At 38.7% G+C, this 21,980-nt stretch overlaps 2 protein-coding genes across 3 annotated transcripts in view; both read right to left on the bottom strand.

The window, feature by feature from the left end:
- LOC130023749 (probable ATP-dependent RNA helicase DDX60) overlaps positions 1-855 on the bottom strand; it is a 106,563-nt gene extending 105,708 nt beyond the window's left edge. The window contains exon 1 of the mRNA XM_056114340.1: positions 821-855. The gene's annotated coding sequence lies outside the window, so the exon portion shown is untranslated. The remainder of the gene's footprint in view (positions 1-820) is intronic.
- Positions 856-13,401: 12,546 nt separating this feature from the next.
- Positions 13,402-21,980, bottom strand: part of LOC130023645 (probable ATP-dependent RNA helicase DDX60) — a 107,890-nt gene continuing 99,311 nt past the window's right edge. For both annotated transcript variants that reach the window (XM_056114221.1, XM_056114220.1), the window contains 3 exons: positions 18,831-18,982; positions 17,657-17,719; positions 13,402-14,466 (listed from right to left, as the gene is read on the bottom strand). In XM_056114221.1, coding sequence (XP_055970196.1) covers positions 14,367-14,466; positions 17,657-17,719; positions 18,831-18,982 — 315 coding nt within the window. In that variant the 3' untranslated portion in view covers positions 13,402-14,366. The remainder of the gene's footprint in view (positions 14,467-17,656; positions 17,720-18,830; positions 18,983-21,980) is intronic.

The raw sequence follows: 21,980 nt of genomic DNA on the forward strand, positions 1-21,980 counted from the left end.
TCCAGTCACCCCCACTCCCATGTAAGCTTAGTTCTACATAGATACAATTTTATCTATATCTATATCTTTATCTATACATATAGATAAAGATAAAAATTTTACTTCCAATGACTTTGGCAGTTTATTTTTCCCTAACTTTATATGCCACATACGAAAGGGGTTTTTAAAAATTAATTGTGGAGGTGATAACACCTGTACACATCTATATGATTAAAGCTAAACTCCTGAATTTCCACAAATTTCTAAATCAATGATAAATTTAGAAAATTCTTTTCAAAAGCTATATACTTCTTGTAGGCTCTAAGCAAAAATTAATAGTGTGAATATTTCTATCATAATACATTTCAAAATTAACATGAAATAGATAAAGTCAACAAATATACTTGTTAGTACGAATGAGAATTAAGAAAATTTTAAGGGAAAATTTGAAAAGACCTAAAAATATAAAAGTATGTTTTATCTAAGAAGAGAATATAGACTTTAAATTAAATAATAGTATACTATAGATTATAATTAATTATATGCATTAAAAAATGAAAGATTATACTAAAAATATCTATAGATGCAGCATAGCTACCTGAATATATATAGAAACAAAGCTCTTTGAAAAAAGCAGTTAAAAAATCATTAACCAGATAGAAATAAACACTCAAGAAATAAATAATTTTGTGGAGAGCAATTATAAGCACTGTAATTGAATGCCGGCCTCAATGACAATGTTTTGAGAAGTTTGTTAGTTCTTTCTTAAATGATCCCTGAACATGGGCACATTTTTCCCCTAACAGAATGTGTATACATGAAGTAACAAACCCCCTTCTACCTGTGGTTTGCAGAATCCTTTTTCACAATTCAATTTCCTGCAGCAGAAAAAAGGAATGAGTTCCCAAAAGTAACCAGAAAGATTTATAATAGTACTGATCCAAGCTATTTCTCTAAACCAATCACTGGCTAAGCATATATGCATAGTTTAGTCAGTGAGTTTTAGGTTTCGTTTCTTTGGGAAACAGAGGAGGAAATATAAATAGCTTATCATGGGTTTCATTTATTTTCAGTTTCCCAGGCAACACTCTTTGGAAAGCTGAAACGAAAGGTCAAAGGTGTAAAAGCACAGACTTGCCTTGATATTCAAAGTCTTAGATCAACTAGGCTTGAACTATGGCTTTCTCAGTATTCCTGTTCTGCTGTTTATCTATCTATCTATCTATCTATCTATCTATCTATCTATCATCTATTTATTTATTTTTTGCTTTTTTGGGGGTCACACCTGGTAATGCTCAGGGATTACTCCTGACTTTTTGTTTGTTTGTTTATTTGTTTTTTTATGTAGGAGTACTGCTGTTTATTCAGACTCTGATTAGCTGATTGAATTGGGCATGAACTCCACCTTACTTTTTTTTTCCATAATTTTATTTATTTATTTATTTTTCTTCTTATATCTATTTATTGAATCACTGTGGGAAAAGTTACTAAGCTTTCAGGTTTATGTCTTGGTCATACAATGATCAAACACGTCTCCCTTCACCAGTATTCATTTTCCACCACCAAGAATCCCAATATACCCCCTCCCACCCCTCCCAATGCCTGTGAGGCAGATGATTTCCACTTAACTCTTCTCTACATTAATTACATTCATTATTTCGACAAAAGATATACCATTATTGTTTAGAATTCCCCACCCCCCCAAAAATCAGAATTGCTGAAAAGGCATTGTGAAATACTTTGTTTCTATAGCTGGTTATGAGAATCATATAAACTCGTGTGTCCGCAATAGCAGCATCGTGATTTTGGATTTCTGCAAAGAGCCAGATAATTATGAGATTGATTTCTGTGCGTCTGGTGTTATGGCTGTGCCGAAGAGCCGCTTGTGGGGGGCAACTCATAACCTCAGTAGGACATAAAGGACGAGCCGGTAAAGTCCCCCTACCCATGAGACTGCAGTTGCCCCGTCACTGCTGGCTCATATCTGGCTTTCCAGTAAGCTCTGAGGAGGTGGCCACCTTGCTACCGGGGGAGAAAAAGGCAGAAGGGAGCAACACCCTTTCCCTCCCAGGGAGGCATGGAGCCGTAGTTTAATGCATAGTCCATTCACTTTTCTGTCGCAAGCTGCTGGGTTCTGGGTTAAGTCCTTTTGCCTCCAGAGCCATGGCTGTGCCGGAGAGCCGCTTGTGGGGGGCAATTCGTGACCTCGGTAGTGCCTGAAGGACGAGCTGGTAATGTCCCCCTTCCCATGAGACTGCAGTTGCTCCATCACCGCTGGCTCATACATGGCTTTCCAATAAGCTCTGAGGTGGCGGCCACCTTGCTGCTTGGTGGGTAAAAGGTGGAAGGGAGCAACACCCTTTCCCTCCCGGGGAGTTATGGCACCGTAGTTTAACGCATGGTCCATTCACTTTTCTGCCGCCAGCTGCCGGGTTCTGGATTAAGTTCTTTTGCCTCTGGAGCCATCTGATGAGGCCCCGCGTGTCTTGTCACTGCAGACCCAAACCCGACTGTCCAGTGTCCTCTGGAGGGTGGTGGTCACCGGACCGCCAAGGGGAACAGGCCAAGGCACAAAACCTATTCCCACCTGGAGTGGCCCAGCGCCAGTAACCTACTGCAGAAACAGGATGCATTTCTGCCAAAAGCCTTTGAGATCCGAGATTCGGTTCTGAGTCTCTGGGATCATGGCCGTTAAGCAGTTTGATCAGGAACCAGAGAGGCCATGCCCCCAATTATATAACTGAGCCGGAGGTGGTTTGTAGGTGTGTTTACCACATACCTAACTTTTGGCCATTTACTTTCTTGGTAAACTTTGCCCCAAGTTTTTGGGGTCTGGCCAAAGGCACAGCAGCAATATTGGGGTAACTGAAAGTTTGACGGTGCCATCAGTCTGCTGATGTACTTGCCTCACAGGTACAGATTGACCTGCTGGTGGCATCATACCCTGTACTCCTGACTTTGAACTCATGAATCATTCATGGCAGTGCTCAGGGGATCATATGAGATGCTGGGAATCGAATCCATGTCAGCCACATGCAATGCAAATGCCCTACCTGCTGTGCTATCACTTCAGGCCCTATCTATTTTGAGTCACAGTGAGATAGACCATTACAAAGCTATTCATGATTGGGTTTCAGTCATATGTTTCAACACCCATTCCTCTATCAGGATACATTACTCACCACCAATATCCTCAATTTCCCTACACCCCTCCCCTCTCCCTGCCTGCCTTTATTGCAGGCACCTTTCTTCCTTTCTCTCTCTCTCTCTCTCTCTCTCTCTCTCTCTCTCTCTTTCTCTCTCTCTCTGTCTCTCTCTCCCTCCCTTCCTCCCTCCCTCTACCTCTTTATTTTTGTGCATTATGGTTTGCAATACAAGTAATAAGAGGACTTCATGTTTGCTCAGGGCATTCAAAATTTTTATTGGGAAGGCACAGCTGGAGTAGCTTTTGTTTTTACCATTGGTGGCAGCTTTAGAGTGTGGATGTGATTGCTCAGGTTACTGCAGGTACAGGGAGGTGGGAGAGTGTAGCACATCCCAACCACAAGAAAGCCTGGGGATTTCAGTCACAAAACTCATATAACCAAACTTTCAGTAGATTAATAGTTTTTGAGACCTGTCCTAAGACAATGGGCTCTGGCCAAGGCAAGGCAGCAATTTTGGATTGTGGAAGCAATTTTGGATTGTGGCTTAATGGGCTCTGTATGGGTGGACACCAACTGATCCGACCCCCCTCCAATCTACCCTGGTCTGTTCAGCCTTGCATAAATCTGAGATTACGTGTGGCTTTTGATCTCTTTTGAGATTTTTTTATGAGTCTCTGAAGAGAGGCCGGTAGAAGAGCTTACATGGTAGCGTGAGGGTGACTGCCAGTGATTCCAGGAGTATAGGGAAGTGTGGAGAGGTAACCTATCTCAACTCTGAGGAAGCCTGAAGGTTTCAGTCACAAAAACTGCATTCCTAAATTTTCAGCCGGGCAATATGTTTGTGTTCAGTCAGACCCGAACACCTGAAGAATCTGTCATCAGTATTCATCAATACACTGGATTGGCTCTTCACACACTACCTGTCTGAATGCAAGGTTCCATCCCAATGGAAAATCAGCAGGACTGTTCTACTTACAAGAAGGAAAACATCCATGACATTGGCAACTATTGCCCTATCTGCTTGTTGTCTGTCGTCTACAAGCTGTTCACTCAAGTCATCCTGAATAGGATTGTCAGAACACTAGATGAAGGACAACCATGCGAGCAAGCCTGGTTCCAAAAAGGATTCAGAATGATCAACCATATCCACAAGGTAACCAAGCTCATTGAAGTTTCTCGGGAGTTCAATATGCCACTCTGTCTAGTGTTTATTGATTTAAAGACGGCCTTTAATTCTGTTGAGACTGAAGCAGTCATCGAAGCCCTAGCCAAATAGGGCGTTCAAACTCAATACATCAGGATCCTCCGTGAACGCTATTGTGAATTCACTACCAATATCTCACCATTCTACAAGGAAGTGATCATTGATGTAAAGAGAGGGGTTCGGCAGGGTAGTACCATTTCACCAAAACTCTTCAGTGCCACCCTTGAGAATGTTATACGACGACTGGAATGGGAAGGAATGGGAGTGAAGATAGACGGTTGGCAACTATACCACCTCTGCTTCTCTGATGACATCAGTCTAATAACACCAAACATTAGCCAAGCAGCATAAATGCTGGTCAACTTTGACCATGAGTGTAGAAAGGTCGAACTATAGCTGAATCTCATGAAGACATTGTTCATGAGAAATGGACTCATTCCTGACGTTCCATTTGCTCTCAATGGTACGATCATCTTCAAATGCAGCAGTTATGTGTACCTAGATCGAGAACTCAGCATGACAAATGACCTGGCACCTGAGTTGTGCAGGAGGAAGAGCAGCATGGAACGCCTTCAAGAGTGTCAAAGAAATAGCTAAGAGGTCGAAGAACCACCAGCTCCAGGCATATCTCTTCAACTCCATCCTTCTTCCTGCATTAACATATGCCTCAGAGACCTGGACCCTAGGAAAACAAGATGAGAACGCTACTCAGGTCTTCTAAAGAGGAATCAATTGAAAGAACTATGCTTGGAGTATCACATTTCACTCAAGTGAGAGAAGGAATCCAGAGTTTTGACCTCCGTCAATGATCAAGAATCAGGGACGCTGTCATGTTTGCCAAGGCATAGAAAATCAGATGGTCTGGACATGTAGTGCGTTTTGGAGACAATCACTAAACTAGAGCCGTTATGGATTGGATTCCACAGGACATGAAAAGATAGTGTGACCGCCCACGTACAATATGGTCAGACTTCTTCATCAAGATCCTGAATGAACGGTTTGAGGTTGTTCTTGTTCCTGGAGCAATCAGCCACCATTGGGCTACACTAGCATGCAACAGGGACAAATGGGGACATTACTGGTGCCCGCTTGAGCAAATCGATGAGTAACAGGATGTCAAGTGATCAAGTGATCAAGTGAATATGTTGGTGAGTTCTGTCCCAAGACGGATGACTCTGACTGGTGGGAAGGCAGCAAATTTGGATTGTGGGAGCATACAGAGGCGGGGCTTTATGTGGGCACCAGGTCAATCTATACCCTCTCTGATCTACCCAGTCTGTTCAGCCTTGTGTGGATCTGAGACAACAGCAGCTTTCGAGATTTATTTGTGGATTTCTGAAGCACGACTGATAAATGAGTTTGTATGGCTGAGTCAAAGGTGGTTTGTGGGTGTGGCTCTCACATATTTAACCTCTGACAGTTCAATTTCTCAGGAAACTTGATCCTGAGTTGTTAGAGTTTGACCAGAGGCGCAGTAGCAAATTCGGGATACTAGGAGGTGTCTGAAGGTGCCATCAGGCTGGCTGATGCACTTTCCCTGCAGGTCCAAGTTGACCTGCTGGAGGCACAGAACCCCTTCTGCCCCGGTGGTGATGGCAGCAGCATCTCTCTCAGGGAGCTAAATGGGAGCCAGGGCTGCTACCATTCATGGTCTTGGCACTCTGGACAGGCTGTAGCCACCAGTCCAGGAGAGCCTGTGTGGGAGCGTGAAGACACGCCCCCTGGAACTCCAGACAGTTGGCTCTCAGGTAGCTTTTTCTCCATAATATGCTGTGGGCATTGCAGGCTGATCCAGCAGGGAAAGGACTGTGGAGCCACCCTGCCGGCAGCGGGCATTAAGGTTTAGTCTTGGCGCTGCTTCTGGGCCCAGGGCAAGTGCCCGGCCGGCCACGAGCTTCTGGAGTCACTCAGATGCCGAAGCCAGCTGTTTATGGCAGTTTCTGCTGTTTTTTTTTTTTAATTCTAAAAGAATTGCAGCAAAGATAAAGGAAATCATGGAAGATTAATCGAGAACTTGAGATTCACTTAAAATAATTCTTCAGAAACTCAGAAGGTGTGATTAGTGTCTTAAAAGCTCATACATTAAAAGCTTAAAAGCTCCTGGAATCACTGGGACTTCATGTCTGATCATAGCATCTGGCGTTAGGTGGCCGTGTGACTTTTATGCAAAGGATTTGTCTATATTTAAAATCCTAGTCATTTTTGTATTTGGAATAAAACCTCTATAGCCACAATGTCTCTCTTCCAGGGCTAAGGAAGGTCGCACAGCAGGTTTCTGTGGCAAAGACTACAGCAAAGGCATCTGAGTTCTGAGGAAGCAGAGCTGCCAAAATTGACAGGGTTCAGAGTCTGAAATTTTCTGTTATTTTTGATTTTTTATGTCAAGATTATTTTAAAATCAAGAAGCTTGGCATTTTTTCATGTCAAGGTTATTTTAAGAGACCAAAGTATCACTATTTACACCAATTCTGCATCATACCCATCACCAAAGTGTTAATATTCCCACCATTGCACATAAATACTCCATTTGTTCCCTTTCCTTACCTGATCATTTCCCTCATTATTAGACTCAGTTCTGTTGTCAGAAACTAAGACAACATTGGAGAGAACTGGAGGTTAAACTAAGTGAAATAAGTCAAAGGGAAAAGACCAATATTATGTGATTTCATGCATATATATGTAAATTTAAAATGGTAAATGAATAGACAAAATCCAAAACAAACTATTGGATTATGACGACTGAATTGAGGTTGACAGAGAGAAGGAGAAGAAGGGCAAAGGTGCTGACAAGCCAGTGGACTGTGGTGAAGGTTATTAGTACTTTGGGAGTGGTGTGATAATATGAATTTAATTCAATGTGAATCAGTGTTCATAAAACGTACATGGTGTTGCAAATTAATGCTATCATAATTACATAATTACATAGACCTGTATCTATCACATGACTGACAAAGTATGTTTTCAGAAATGGTATGCTAATGATGGCAATGACTTCTCTGAGTCTCCTTCTTTCTGTCCATACACTCAGACTCCATGTAGAACTGCAAGCAAAAACAGATAAAAATTGTTCAAAGAAAAGTCTTCCTGTTCCCTATTTCTCCCTGATTCTCTCAATACAAGGGTTTGAGAAAGGGTTGTCTAACAACAGAACATCTTTCTTGCTATATCCATCCTACTCCTTCCAAACCCAGTTGGAAAAAGCATCAATTCTCACTCATTGTAGTTTCAACAGTATAGGGAAGGAAACTTATTTATCCACTGCTTAGCAGAAACAGGTGATACATAAATTTCCTCACTAATGTCATGTCCATAGGGTCTACACTTCTCACTTCTGATAGCAGGACATCATTTGAAAAAATTTAAGTGAAATGATTTACAATAGTGTTCATGTTTATACTTGGGGAATACAAATTTATTTCACCCCAACATCGCCAAGATGTTAAAAGCTTCCCCCCACCTTTATTAAATTACTTCTACACTGCCTCTTTTTTCACACCTTCATGCACAGCGTTAGGGCGTTTGCCTTACAAGCGGCCAACATAGCCGACCAGAGTTCGATTCCTCTGCCCCTCTCGGAGAGCCCGGCAAGCTACCGAGAGTATCTCGCCCGCACGGTAGAGCCTGGCAAGCTACCCGTGATGTATTCGATATGCCAAACACAGTAATAACAGGTCTTATGATGGAGACGTTACTGGGCCCGCTCGAGCAAATCGATGAACAACGGGAGGACCATGATTCCTCTCCAACAGTTTAGGAATATTAGGATTTTGTAATTTCAGTTCTGTGTCCATGTTCAAGGATTTGTTGTTATACTACACCATTTCCTTTTTTTGTTTTCATTTCCCTATTGAGGATAAACTCTATTTCATATGCCTGCTGCCCATCCAAATCTCTTCCTCAAATAAGATTCTGTTCCTTTCTACTGCCCAATCTTGATGGAGTTGTTTTCACTTTGGTTTGTTGACTTTTGTGAGTGCTTTATATACCTTGGATTTTAGCTCTTTACCAGATTATATAATGTGAAAATATTTTCTTCTGTGAATTAAAGCCTTTTAAATTTCAGCCCAATTTCTTTTGCCGTATAAATCCTTTTTACATTGATGTAATCCCACAATTTTACTTTCATTAGTTTTGTTAGTGGAATTTCATCACTACATCTCAGGTGGATATCAGAAGAGTTCTTTGTTTTTCTCAATAGATAAAATTATGGATTCTTATATAATATTTTATAGAATGTATTTTATCCATTTGAAATAAAATATTATATACGGTATGAGATAGATATCTACTGGGCTTTGTTTTATCATTTTAGTTTTTGCATGTGCTCATTCAGTTACTCCAACACCATTTTTTGAAGAGGCTTTCTTTCCCCCATTTATGAAGTGTATTAGGTTACAGAAATTTTCCAATAACAAAATACACAAAGTGGTATATTCCAACACACTTTATGTCAAAATGAAATGCAGGAATCTTCAGGTAATTTTCTAGAAGGCAGAAACACAGCTATAGAAGAATAAGAAACAAAGCAAAAATGAATGCCAGTGAGGTATTTATTACTAATAGATTCAAACTGAAAACAACTCAAAAGTACCTTAGTTAGTTGAATAATTTTAAGTCTGGTATATTAATCCCATGGCACAAAATTTATTAATAAAAAGGAATGTATTATTTGTTCAAGCAGTAACTTCGATTGGCAGGTCTTAAGGGAGGGGCACTGTAGCACTGTCCTCCTGTTGTTCATCAATTTGCTCTAGTGGGCACCAGTAATGTCTCCATTGTGAGACTTGTTGTTACTGGTCTTGGCATATTGAATACGCCACAGGGAACTTGCTAGACTCTGCCGTGCAGGCAAGATATTTTCGGTAGCTTGCCGAGCACTCCAAGAGGGATGGAGGAATCGAACCTGGGTCGGCCACCTGCAAGGCAAACGCCTTACCCACTGTGCTATCACTCTAGCACAAGGGATAGGCAATCAGGATGAATGTGACTAAGAGACACCACTAGTCTGGACTTCAGTCAGCACCCCTCCCCAACTAGGCTCTCAAGGTGGTGGTTATTAATGACTTAATTCATCCTCACCCAACCTCTCCACCATCTACAGTGCAATCAATGGCCTTTCCAAAGTAAGCAGAAGTAAAACACGTATAGCGTTTTCATGTACTTTGGAAGAAAGTTGAATTCCCTTCATGTTCCAAAAACTTTGTACTACCATTGAATTATTGACAAGCTACAATCTTAGTATAGGTATGTTCTTATTTTCAAACTTTAACTCGTTTATATTTCATATTTTTCTATTGGAATTTTCCATTTTCTTAATTTGTCTACATATTTTGGATTTCTAAAATTTGCTTCTGTATCTCTAGATCCTAGAACAAACCTCCTAGCCAGAAAACATATTGTCTAAGTAGTACATTTAAAAATTTTTATTTTTCCCTAATGCCTCAACTTTCCCAGAGAGATCGCATACATCTTCATAATTCCAACTTTTATAAATTAAAGTTTTAGATAAATTCATTATTTCAAACGAACTTTTATGAGCACAGTATCAATATGATTTTCCCTCTCAAAAAATGAGAATTATAGACATTGTAATTATGCTTGTAATAAATCAATCCATTTCAATATTTGCAGTTTACCAAAATTTACTAAATAAAAACATACCAAATACCAGCAATATTTTGTTATAAAGCATCACAAAATTTACACAAAAATATTTCAAAAACATTTTAAATAGTTTTTTTTTATTAATTTATATTAGTGAAACACCATGAGGTACAGTTGTAGATGTACAAATTTTTGTGCTTGGGTTTCAGTTATACAATGATCTAGTACCCATCCCTCCACCAGTGCCCATTTTCCACCACCACTGATCCCAGTATCCCACCCACCCCCATCCCCCGCATACCACCCTGCCTCTGTAGCAGGGCATTTCCTTTTGTTTTCTCTCTCCTTTTGGGTGCTGTAGTTTGTAAAAGAGGCATTGAGTGGCAATCATGTTTGGCCTACAGTTTACTTTCAGCATGCATCTCCCGTCCTGGGAGGATCGTCCCAAACCCTTTATTTGGTGCTCTCGTCTCTATCTGCGCTGCCTTTTCCCATCACATGTGCAGCTGGCCTCCAAGCCATGGAGTGAACTTCCTGGTACTTATCTCGGCGATTCTTGGGTGTTAGTCTCCCATTTTGTTACTTTATGTTCTCCAGATGAATGCAATCTTTCTATGTCTCTCCCTCTCTTACTGATTTATTTCGCTTAGCATGATACTTTCCTTGTAGTACCACTTGTATGTAAATTTTATTACTTCATCTCTTCTAACAGCTACATAGTACTCCGTTGTGTAGATGTATCAAAGTTTCTTTAACCAGTCATCTGTTCTCGGACACTCAGGTTTTTTTTCAGATTCTGGCTATTATAAACAGTGCTGCAATGAACACACAAGTGCAGATGTCACTTCAACTATACTTTTTTGCCTCTCTGGGCTATATTTCCAGGAGTGGTATTGCTGGGTCAAATGGGAGTTCAATTTCTAATTTTTGATGCAATTTTATTTTATTTTATTTTATTTTTGGGTCACACCTGGCGGTGCACAGGGGTTACTCCTGGCTCTGCACTCAAGAGTTACTCCTGGCGGTGCTCAGCGGACAATATGGGATGCTGGGAATCGAACCCGGGTGGGCTGTGTGCAAGGGAAATGCCCTACCCACTGTGCTATCTCTCAAGCCCCCATGAATTTCTAATATTTTGAGAATCATCCATACTGTTTTCCAAAAGGGCTGAACCAGCTGGCATTCCCACCAGCAGTGGAGGAGGGTGCGTTTCTTGTCACATCTGCACCAGCACCGGTTGCTTTTGTTCTTTAGGATGTGGGCCAGTCTCTGTGGTGTGAGATGACAACTCATTGTTGTTTTGATCTGCATCTCTGATGATTATTGATGTAAAGCATTTTCTCGTGTGCCTTTTTCCATTCGGATTTCTTCTTTTAGAAAGTTTCTGTTCATTCAGCGCCCCATTTTTTGATGGAGTTGGATGTTTTTTCTTGTGGAGTTCAACCAGTATTTTGTATATCCTTGATATCAACCCCTTGACGGATGTGTATTTGGCAAATATACTTTCCCATTCTATAGACTGTCTTTTTATTTTGGTCACTATTTCTTTTGAGGTGCAGAAGCTTCTTAGGTTAAGATAGTCCCATTTTCTATATCTGTTTTCACTTGCTTGGCCAGTGGCATGACATCTTTGAAGATACCATTAGCTTCAATGTCATGGAGGGTTTTGTAAACTATGTCTTCAATGTACCTTATGGATTCCAGTCTGATGTTGAGGTCTTTAATCCATTTTGATCTTACTTTTGTACATGGTGTTAGGCAGAGATCTGAGCCCATTTTTTTGCATGTAGCTGTCCTGTTTCGCCAGCACAATTTATTAAAGAGGCTTTCTTTGGTCCACTTCACATTTCTTGCTCCCTTGTCAAATCTCAAGGAAATGGATAAATTCCTATATTCCTGAAACCTCCCAAGGCTGAACCAAGAAGACCTGGAATACCTAAACAGACCTATCACCATCAAGGAAACTAAAACAATAATGAAAAGTCTCCCCAAGCACAAAAGTCCTGGCCTAGATAGATTCACTAGTGAATTCTTCCAAATCTTTAAAGAGGACTTACTCCCAATCCTCTTTAAGCTTTTCCACAAAATTGAAATATCAAAGACACTTCCTAATAGTTTCTATGAAGTAAACATCACCCTGATACCAAAAGCATTCAGAGATACCATAAAGAAAGAGAATTACAGGCCTATATTCCTGATGAACACAGATGCAAAGATCCTCAACAATTAGCAAATAGAACCCAACAACTCATCAAAAAGATCATACACCATGACAAAGTGGGATTCATCCCGGGGATGCAAGGATGGTTTAACATTCGGAAATCAATCAATATAATCCATCATATTCACAAAAAGAAAGGATAAAAAGCATATGATCATATCAATAGATGTAGAGAAAGCATTTGACAAGATCCAGCACCCCTTTATGATGAAAACCCTTGCCAAAGTGGGCACAAAGGAGACTTTCCTCAATATAGTTAAAACCATCTACCACAAGCCTACAGTAAGCATCATCCTCAATGGGAAAAAACTGAGAGCATTCCCTCTAAGATCAGGGACAAGACAAGGATGCTCACTCTCTCCACTGCTGTTCAATATAGTACTGGAAGTACTGACAATAATGAATAGGCAAGAAAAAGATATTAAGGGAATTCAGGTAGGAAAGGAAAAAATCAAGTTCTCACTATTCTCAGATGATATGATACTATAGAGAACCCTAAAACCTCTACCAAGAAACTCCTAGAAACAATACAAAGTTGTATTGTAAAGTTGCAGGCTATAAAATAATATCCAAAAGTCCGTGGTTTTCCTATACTCAAATAGTGAGAGAGAAGAAAGTGACATGAAAAAAAATCCCGTTCACAATTGTGCCCCAGAAAACCAAGTACTTAGGAATCAGCTTAACTAAGGAAGTAAAGGACCTGTGCAAAGAAAACTACAAAACGCTACTTCAGGAAATAAAAGAGGACACAAGAAAATTGAAAGATATCCCCTGCTCATGGATCAAGAGAATTAACATTGTCAAAATGGCGATACTTCCCAAAGCATTGTACAAATTCAATGAAATCCCTATAACGATACCCATGACATTTTTCAAAGAAATGGAGCAAACACTCCTGAAATTCATATGGAACGATAAGCCCCCACAAATAGCTAAAGCAATTCTTGGGAAAAAGAAAATGGGAGGAATCAACCTCCCTAACTTCAAACTCTACTACAAAGCAGTAATACTTAAAACAGCATGGCACTGAAATAAAGGCAGAGCTGTAGACCAAGGGAACAGGGTTGAATATATTGACATCTCCCCCCAAACAATTTTTCTTTTTTTTTCTTTTTGTGTCACTGCGGGGGGCCCCGCCAGACCACTCTCTGGCCCGCGGAGGTGGCCCTAGGATCTGTAGGTGCAGGGAGGGACCGACCGAATGAACACAAGACACAAGAGACAGAATGCAGCTCAGAAACAAAGAGGAAAAGGGACAGGCTTTATTGAGGGTGATGGGGGTATATATAGTGAGGCAGCTACACAAAGGGTCGTGCTCAAAATGTGGTTAGGAAAGTTACAGAGTCTATAAGTTTAACATACCATGCATTACAAGGCTTATAATAAGTTAATCATTGTCAGTTACAGCCATGACAATTGTTTTCTCAGGATAACCATACAAAGCACAGACTTTACCTGCTGAGGATCACGTAGGTCAGGATAGCCCTACCTAGCACAGGCTTGACCTGCTGAGGGTCACGTAGGTCAAGATAGCCATACCACAGGCTTCACCTGCTGAGGGTCACATAGGTCAGGTCAGCCGCACAGGCACGTAGGCTCTTGGTCAGTTAAAGGGCCAGCTTCCCACATGTCACACCTGGCGATGCACAGGGCATACTCCTGGCTTGACACTCAGGAATTACTTCTGCTGATACTCGGGAGACTATATGAGATGCTGGGAATTGAACCCAGGTCAGCTGTGCTTAAGGCAAACACCCAACCCACTGTATTATCACTCCAGCCCCATAGGTTTCATTTAATAAAATATACAATAATAAAGATGATATATCTAAGTGATGTAATCAAATGTAGATAATTACATACTTAATATTTTCAAACACCTAGAGGATAATGTTCATAAATGAAATATTTTCTTAGATTTTGTAAAGTAGGAAACACTCTTTAGACACGACATAGTTGCATTTTCTCAACATAGAAACTAGCTAAAGTATCAATATCATTACTCAAATTTATAGTAAAACCAGACTCAGAGACATGAAATAATTTATTTGAGTACCCATAAGAGAAAAATGAATGACTTGATCACAACTTGGATTGCAAAACACTTGCTCTTTCCTCTGCATCATACTTGCATTTAAAAACAAATGATTCACCAAATATGAACTGAAAAGGCCTCCAGGCATGTTTTAAATGGCTTAAATAAACTTTTTCTTCAGACTTTATTAAATTTTTCTGCATAAGTTTCACTCAGTTGTTCAAATGCCAACACCACACTGTCTTCCTCATCTTCACACAGCTCACGCAAGGAAACACTGCAAATGGAAATAAACATACACACTTATATGTACAGCACCCATTTTGGTGAGAATGAATATTAGAAATAGGCTTTTTCTTTCAAAATACAGAAGTGGAGACTCGGGGGAGAAGAGATAGATGAGAAGCAATAGAGGGTAAGGGTCAATGTGTGAGGGGTGGTGTTAAGGGAGGAGAGAGTTAATTATCCAAAGCACAAAGTTCGAAACACTGAAAGCATGAGACCAAAACATAAATAAACTTAAATAAAACTTAAAAAGGTGCCTGATGAGATGGCAGGCAGGGAGTGGGGAAAGAGGGAACTGGGAACCCTGGTGGCAGGATCAGTGATGGAATGTCCTATCACCAAAACCCAAATACAAAAATACTCTTCAAATCATGGTAGCACTGTAGCACTGTCCTCCCGCTGTTCATCGATTTGTTCGAGCGGGCCCAGCAACATTCTGAGACTTGTTGCTACTGTGTTTGGCATATCAAATACATCACAGGGAGCTTGCCATGCTTTGCCAAGCAGGCGAAATACTCTTCGTAGCTTGCCGGGCTCTCCGAGAGGGGCAGAGGAATCAGAACACAGGTCGGCCCTGTCGGCCGCATGCAAGACAAACGCCCTACCCACTGTGCTATCGTTCCAGCCAGATAGCACAGTTGGTAGGGTGTTTACCTAGCATCCAGCCAAGTTCGATTCCTCTGCCCCTCTCCGAGAGCACGGCAAGCTACCAAGAGTATCTCGCCCGCATGGCAAAGCCTGGCAAGCTACCAAATCATGGTGCTTTCACAAAATAAAACAAAGGGAAATAATAATAAAACAAAATTCTGAAAGAGTAAAAGAAGTAAACCTCACTAGCAAAATATAAAAAATACTGAGAAGAAACACAATTAGCTGAAAAATGTTGTACAGAATCTCAAAATGAAGATGTTACTGGGCCCGCTTGAGCAAATCGATGAACAATGGGAGGACAGTGACAGTGACAGAAGTCTTCGATTGACTTGATTTGGATCTTCACTCACTCTCCATTGTATGACTTGGAGTCTCTGTCACCTGTATTGATCACATACAATTCTATCACATGAATAAATTATTGATTCATCTCACATTCATTTTTCAGTATTATCTACATAATGCACAGAATATTAAGGCCCCAAATTAATAATGCAAATGTCATTGTCATTGTCATTGTCCTCCTGTTGTTCATTGATTTGCTCGAGCGGGCCCAGTAACGTCTCCATTGGAGACTTTGTTGTTACTGTGTTTGGCATATCGAATACATCACGGGTAGCTTGCCAGGCTCTGCCTTGCGGGCGAGATACTCTCGGCAGCTTGCCGGGCTCTCCAAATAATGCAAATGTAATAATGTAAAATTAATAATGTAATAATCATAATTTCTGATAACCAAGAGTCAAGCAGCTCAGCATGTTCCCCATTCCTATCACAATGCCCCTATAAATGCCACCATAGTGAAATTGAAGCTTACTCTGGACACATCAGATACTTTCTTTTTTTTTTTTCTTTGAAAATATTATTCCCTGATTTTCTTACTTAAGACTCAGTTTTTTAAAAAAATGCAACATTTGAGAATACTGATTTAAGAATTATATTTTTCTGATTCTTATGCATAAGTGAAAATAAATTCATCACTAATATGGGGCAGAAGAGACACTTGCATGAGGCCAACCTGTGTTTGACTCAGCATCTAAAGCACTGCTAGGAGTAATTATTGAGTGCAGAGCCTTGAATAACTCCTGAATATCACTGGATGTGTTTTCCAAAAAAATCCAAATCTGAATCAGTCAGTCTTTAGCTATCATCCATAGTACTTTCTACCTTTGTAATATCTGCAGGTCAGTTTCTCTCGTAAGAGTTTTAAAGGCAAGTAGTATGTATATTTAATGATTCAAATGCTCAGACATCTCCAATAAATAGTACTTCAGTACTTAGAAGTATTGGAGGATGGATAGGTAGATGGTTTTCTAGACACAATTTATGAGACTAAATCCATGGTTTCTAGATTTTCTTGATGAGCAATGTCCATGAATATCCCAGATGAACAAAGTAAATCCCTTCTGTGCTAGCATTTCTAAACTAAAAATTCCATGAGGGTCTGATAAATGTTATATAAAAAAATTAGAAAGCAGTGACATATTACATATTAACAAGAACACTAAAATTAACAACACCTTCACAAGGTGCCCATACGTCTAGGTATTTATAACTTTAAATACTAGGTAAAGAAACACACAATCAATGAAGGAAATCAGAGACTTTAGAAAAGTGGACATTTAACCAGGCAGGATGAGATATTCTAGAAGCATCTAGAATGTTTGAAAATTTTGAAAGAGCCTAAAGTTAGTAGAATTGGTAGGATCCCCAGCAGGCTATGTAACAATAGAATCAAGAAACCAGTACAGATATTCCTTGGATACATTCTAGTGAAAATACTGGACACAGCAAGTAAATAAAATATGTAAGTAATTATAAACCAAAATTTATATACAGAAGCTTTGAGTTGTGTAAAGGAGTTTGTGCAGTACCATGTATTTAACATGTAAAAACTGAGGATATTGAATTTAAGAATTGAAGAGGTTTTGGAATATTGCAGTCTCTTGGCACATAGTACCTGATCTGATCAGAATATTTTGGCTTTGTTCTTGTTTGTTTGGGGGCCACACCCAGAGGTGTTCAGGGTTACTCCTGGCTCTGCACTTAGGCATCACTGCCAATGAGACCTAGGGGTCTGTGTGTAAAGCAAGCTCTTAACCACTGTTCCACCACTTAGGTCCTGATTTGATCAGAATTTTTGGTCAAATGGGATATAGAATTTATTAGGTTACAAAAAAATATAGAATATTGAAGAAAGTTCTTTAGCATTTGAGGAACTGAAATTAGAATCTCTGAGACTCAAAGGTACATTTCTGTGTGAGCTTAACTATTTTCAAATTGCTAACAAATTTTAAAAAATTGATATTTATTTTTGTTTCTTAAACTTGTTTTGGTGTTTGGTTAATGGGCCACACAGAGCTGGGCTTAGGGCTTACTCATGGTTCTGTGCTCAGAGATCACTCCTGGCTCTGCTGTGGGGACCTAATATTTCACCTGGTATAGAACATTGGTGGTCTGCATGCAGGGCAAGGGACTTACCCAGTGTAATATCACTCTGTCTCTAATATTAGTGTTTAAAATTCATAACCCACCTGATACTTTCAATGGTGAGCATAAAATCTTTCAACAGCAAATAAGCATCTCCTTCATTCAGCCTAGGGAAAGCAACATTTTGAAAATTAATAGATTAAAAATATTAATACTCTTATTTCCAAATGTTTGCCTTAGAAATAATAGATCATCTTTATCTGTCAAGATGCATTTATAAGAATCCAAAGTGATAGTTTAAACTGTGAGAATGATAATTATGAATTCAAGAGACAAATTTTTTATGAAAATAAAGAACTGATAAAAGCAGGAGACTGGCCATCTCATGAGAAAAACAAAGTAGAAAATTAGAGGTCAGTAGGATGAATGGAGCTAGAAACTCAGAAGAAAATAACTAAGTTAATTCTTTTCAAATATCAGTTTCTTTATGCAAAATAATGAGTCGTTTTTATAAACTATAAACACTACTCAATTATGTAAGAATGTTTTTTAATGTAAGAACTTAAATACCTCAATAAAGATGGTTAAAATTTCATGGAAAATGCATATTGAATTCCAGATTCATGTGAGAAAATGCCTCTTCCCATATCAATGGGTTCATTGGCAATTTGGGACAATTTATCCATTTTCAGATAAATCTCCAAGAGAATTTATCCCTGTTTACTGATTTTGAAAATAGTTTTCTTGCCAAATGGCTGAAAAATTGTTATGTTCTCTTGTTATGTATGTGTAATTTATGTGAATTTTATACACTACTCTCAGGTGAGATAGAACATGACATTATTTTATTCAGTTTTTAAATATCTAATCCTGAATTAAAAATAAGAAATAAAAATATGTGCAAGTGTGTGTGCAAATATATTTTATCTGCCCAGTAGATCTTTATGTCCAGTGAGGCAGAATAAGTCCCAAAATTTTGCTAGTAACGAGCAAGACCATATATAAATTTACTGTTTTTTTCTTTTTTTCAGTCCAAAGGAAAAAATTTGCTGTATGTTTGACTCACAATTTGAATTGTAAAATGGCTTTGTAAAAAAATTCATTACATTCAAGTTATAAGAGCTATAGGTGGGCATAAAAATGGACTTTATAAAAGATATGTACATAAACATGAAGGCAGACATGGAGTTAAAGACAGATGGAGGGTAAAGGTGACAATCAGAGTTGAAAATAAAAGAGAGAGAAAAATAGAGAAAGATGGAGACAGATAAAACATACCCGTTGTCCTGGGCTAATCCTTTCAAGGATCCATGCTTATAAAAATCAAGTGCATAAGAATTAAGGGGCATTAGTCTTCCTTGGTTATCAAATTTGTGTTTTTTCAGTATAGGAGCTTGAGAGTAACTGATATTAACTGTGCGCAGAATGACCTGAAGAAATATAACTGTTCTTAATGTTTTTACTCATAAGGCATGTTCATAAATTTAAGAAATTATTTTAAGCATTTGAACCATTTCTTAAAGTTTATTCTGCTTTGTAGTTGTAATTTTAAAGGTGAAGAAAGATGAAGAAAGATGTCTTTCTCATGCAATGAACTGGTTCCTTCATAAGCTAGTCTGCAACTATAAACTCTGTTACCCCCAGAGCCTTTTTATGGCAATTTCTACCACCCGACACACTGACTAGGAAAAAAGAACCAATTAAAATGTTTACCAGTATTCTAACCAGTGTAGGAAATAGATCTGCTGAGTTCTTAGTAAGGTTGCCATAAGAAAAATTCAGCTGAAGGGCAACTTCAATCTCTTTGGTGTTTAATACCCAAATAAAAAGGAAGGAAAGACCAGAGCTATTAACAAGTAGTTAGCTGTATATATTATTTTGTTTTTGAAAACTAAAGGGTTAATAAATACTCAATTATAATGCTAATGAGATATACAATTGATAAAACTACTTGGTATTAGTTTCAAATTTTCTTATTATTAGAAATTCTTGGAATATAGTAATTCTACTAAGACCTAAAAAAGGCGTTTCCACTAAAATTTTAGAAGATTGACACTCAAAGAAATTTTTTGTTCATGTGTGCTAGATATACATAGTGACCCTATTGCTCATATAATATTGTTGCACTAAAATTTTTTAAAAATATATTAAAAGAATAGATCAATTTGTGCTATGAAATGCTGGGATGTAATAAAATATAAAATAGTCCCATGTCACTATATGGAAGACCATTACAGAATACAGTTTTTAAAAATTATGTTGTGAAATTAAAAAACTACAAGAACAGTTTATTTTTAGTATTAAGTTTTTTTTAACTCTTTGGATCACATCTGTCTATGCTCTGGGGTTACTCCTGGCTCTGCACTCAGGAATTCTTCCTAGTGGTTCTCAGGGAACTATGTGGGATGCCCCGGATGGAACCTAGATTGGCCACGTGCAAGACAAATGCCCTACTCGTTTTGCTATGGCTATGGCTGCAATATTAAGATTTTATCGCTCTAGCCGCAATATTAAGATTTTAAAGGAAGAAGTTAATACATTAAGTTTGACAGGATAAATAGCCTGGGGAAAGAAGAAATGAAGCAAAATAAAACGTAGCATAAAGCTACTGAATATTTAGCTTTATACTACAGAATTTTATCAATGAGTTTTTATAGTGTTTATGTACATATGAATAGTTTTACTACAGTGAAACAAGGAATAAAAGTACTTATTGTATTGTGCCATAATTCTACATTATTCAAAGGCAACTTGTTTTGTTTTTTGTTTGGGGCCATTGGCAGTGTTCAGGGATTACTCTTGGCTCTGTGATTAGGGATCACTCCTGGAGGGCTGGGGGGGGGCGGGCGTATGTGGTGCTATGGATCAAAAGTAAGTCAACCACATGCAAGGCAAGAACCCTATCCACTATATTAACTCTCCAGTCAAAAAATCCAGCTCATTACGACATAACTCAGATGGGGCTTTATGCAACAAGGGGAATGAAATACATTCGTACAGACCTAGCCTCAGGGGACTTCAGACAAACTCTGGAGTAGTGATCTCCAATTTATGTTACCAATGTGCCTTTTAGTAAAAACGGAAAAGAAATCCTTTCTTACGAATTCTCTTCTCTAAGGTTAAAAACCAATACATATAGCCCTCCTCTAACTCACTAAGATTCAAACTTTCTTGGAGGTTAAATATATAGAGTAGCAACAAAGGACAACAATGCTTTTTTGTTGTTAAAATGAATGACTTTAAGGACCAAGTAAGGACCCAGAGAGAGTATGAGATTAGGGTGTTTGCCTTGCATGTGGCCAACTCAGTTTTAATTCCTGGCACCCCATAAATCCAACACCAGTTCATCAGAAGTAATCCTTGTTCACAGGGCCAAGAGTAAACCTAAACACTGCTAGGTGTGACCCCAAAAACAAATCAAAACTGGTACCAAGTTAAAAAAATTTTTTTTTGAAAAATCAACTTGCTTCTAATGAAACTGAAAGTGAAACCTATCATTTATTAGTTCATTGAAACATAAAAATATATTCTAATGATGGATTGCTGATCATTTGAGGCATATTAATTGAACAAAAATCAGAAGAGTTATGTAATATATATATAGTTTATATAAATCATTGAAACCCAAAAATTTGTAACTCTGTAACTGTACCTCATGGTGTTTCACTAATAAAAAAAACCTCGAAAAAAAACTTTATTAACTTACTTTTAATTTTATAATATTGGTATTAAATCACTGCTATTTTTATACATTTTGGGGGGAGTGCTGGGTAATGGTGATTGCTGTTTCAATTCCTACTTTAGAGCTGAGGAGTGACTTCCTGAGTGTTGCTCAGGGGATCTTGTGGTGTCAGGGATTAAAGCCAGAGCTTCTGCATGCAAAGAACATGCTCCAGTACTTTGAGCTACCTATCTTGCCCTTCATTTTGGGTGAGGAAAATTGGATGACAGCCAGAAGGGCTCAGAGTTTACTCCTGACTCTGTGCTCAGGGTTCACTCCCGGCAAGGCTTAGGGGACCATATGAGGTGCTGGGACTTTGAACTGAGAATTGCCACATGGAAGGCAAATACCTTATCTTCTATCTCTGGTCCTGCATTTTATGGGCTTTTTGTTGTTGTTGTTTTACATATGCTGTGATTTATTTAACAAATTGACATCCATACCTCTATCATTTGAATCTAATCAAATTTAGTATGAAAAACAAATGTCATCATGTAAAAGGGTCAATACAATTTTTCCAAATGATTTTAAGCCATAGTGAACTATTTTACAGGAGAGACATGAAACTTTGTAACCTACTAGACATCAGTTGCAATCCATGATACTGAATGTGACAAAATTTATTTCGTTCTGCAAATTTTGTATTAAAATAGAATTTAAATTTCTATAGGCTTATTACATTCAAATGGATTATCCCAGCTCTTCCA

The sequence above is a fragment of the Sorex fumeus genome, unplaced genomic scaffold, assembly GCF_029834395.1.
Source record: "Sorex fumeus unplaced genomic scaffold, SorFum_2.1 ptg000024l, whole genome shotgun sequence".
Lineage (NCBI taxonomy): Eukaryota > Metazoa > Chordata > Mammalia > Eulipotyphla > Soricidae > Sorex > Sorex fumeus.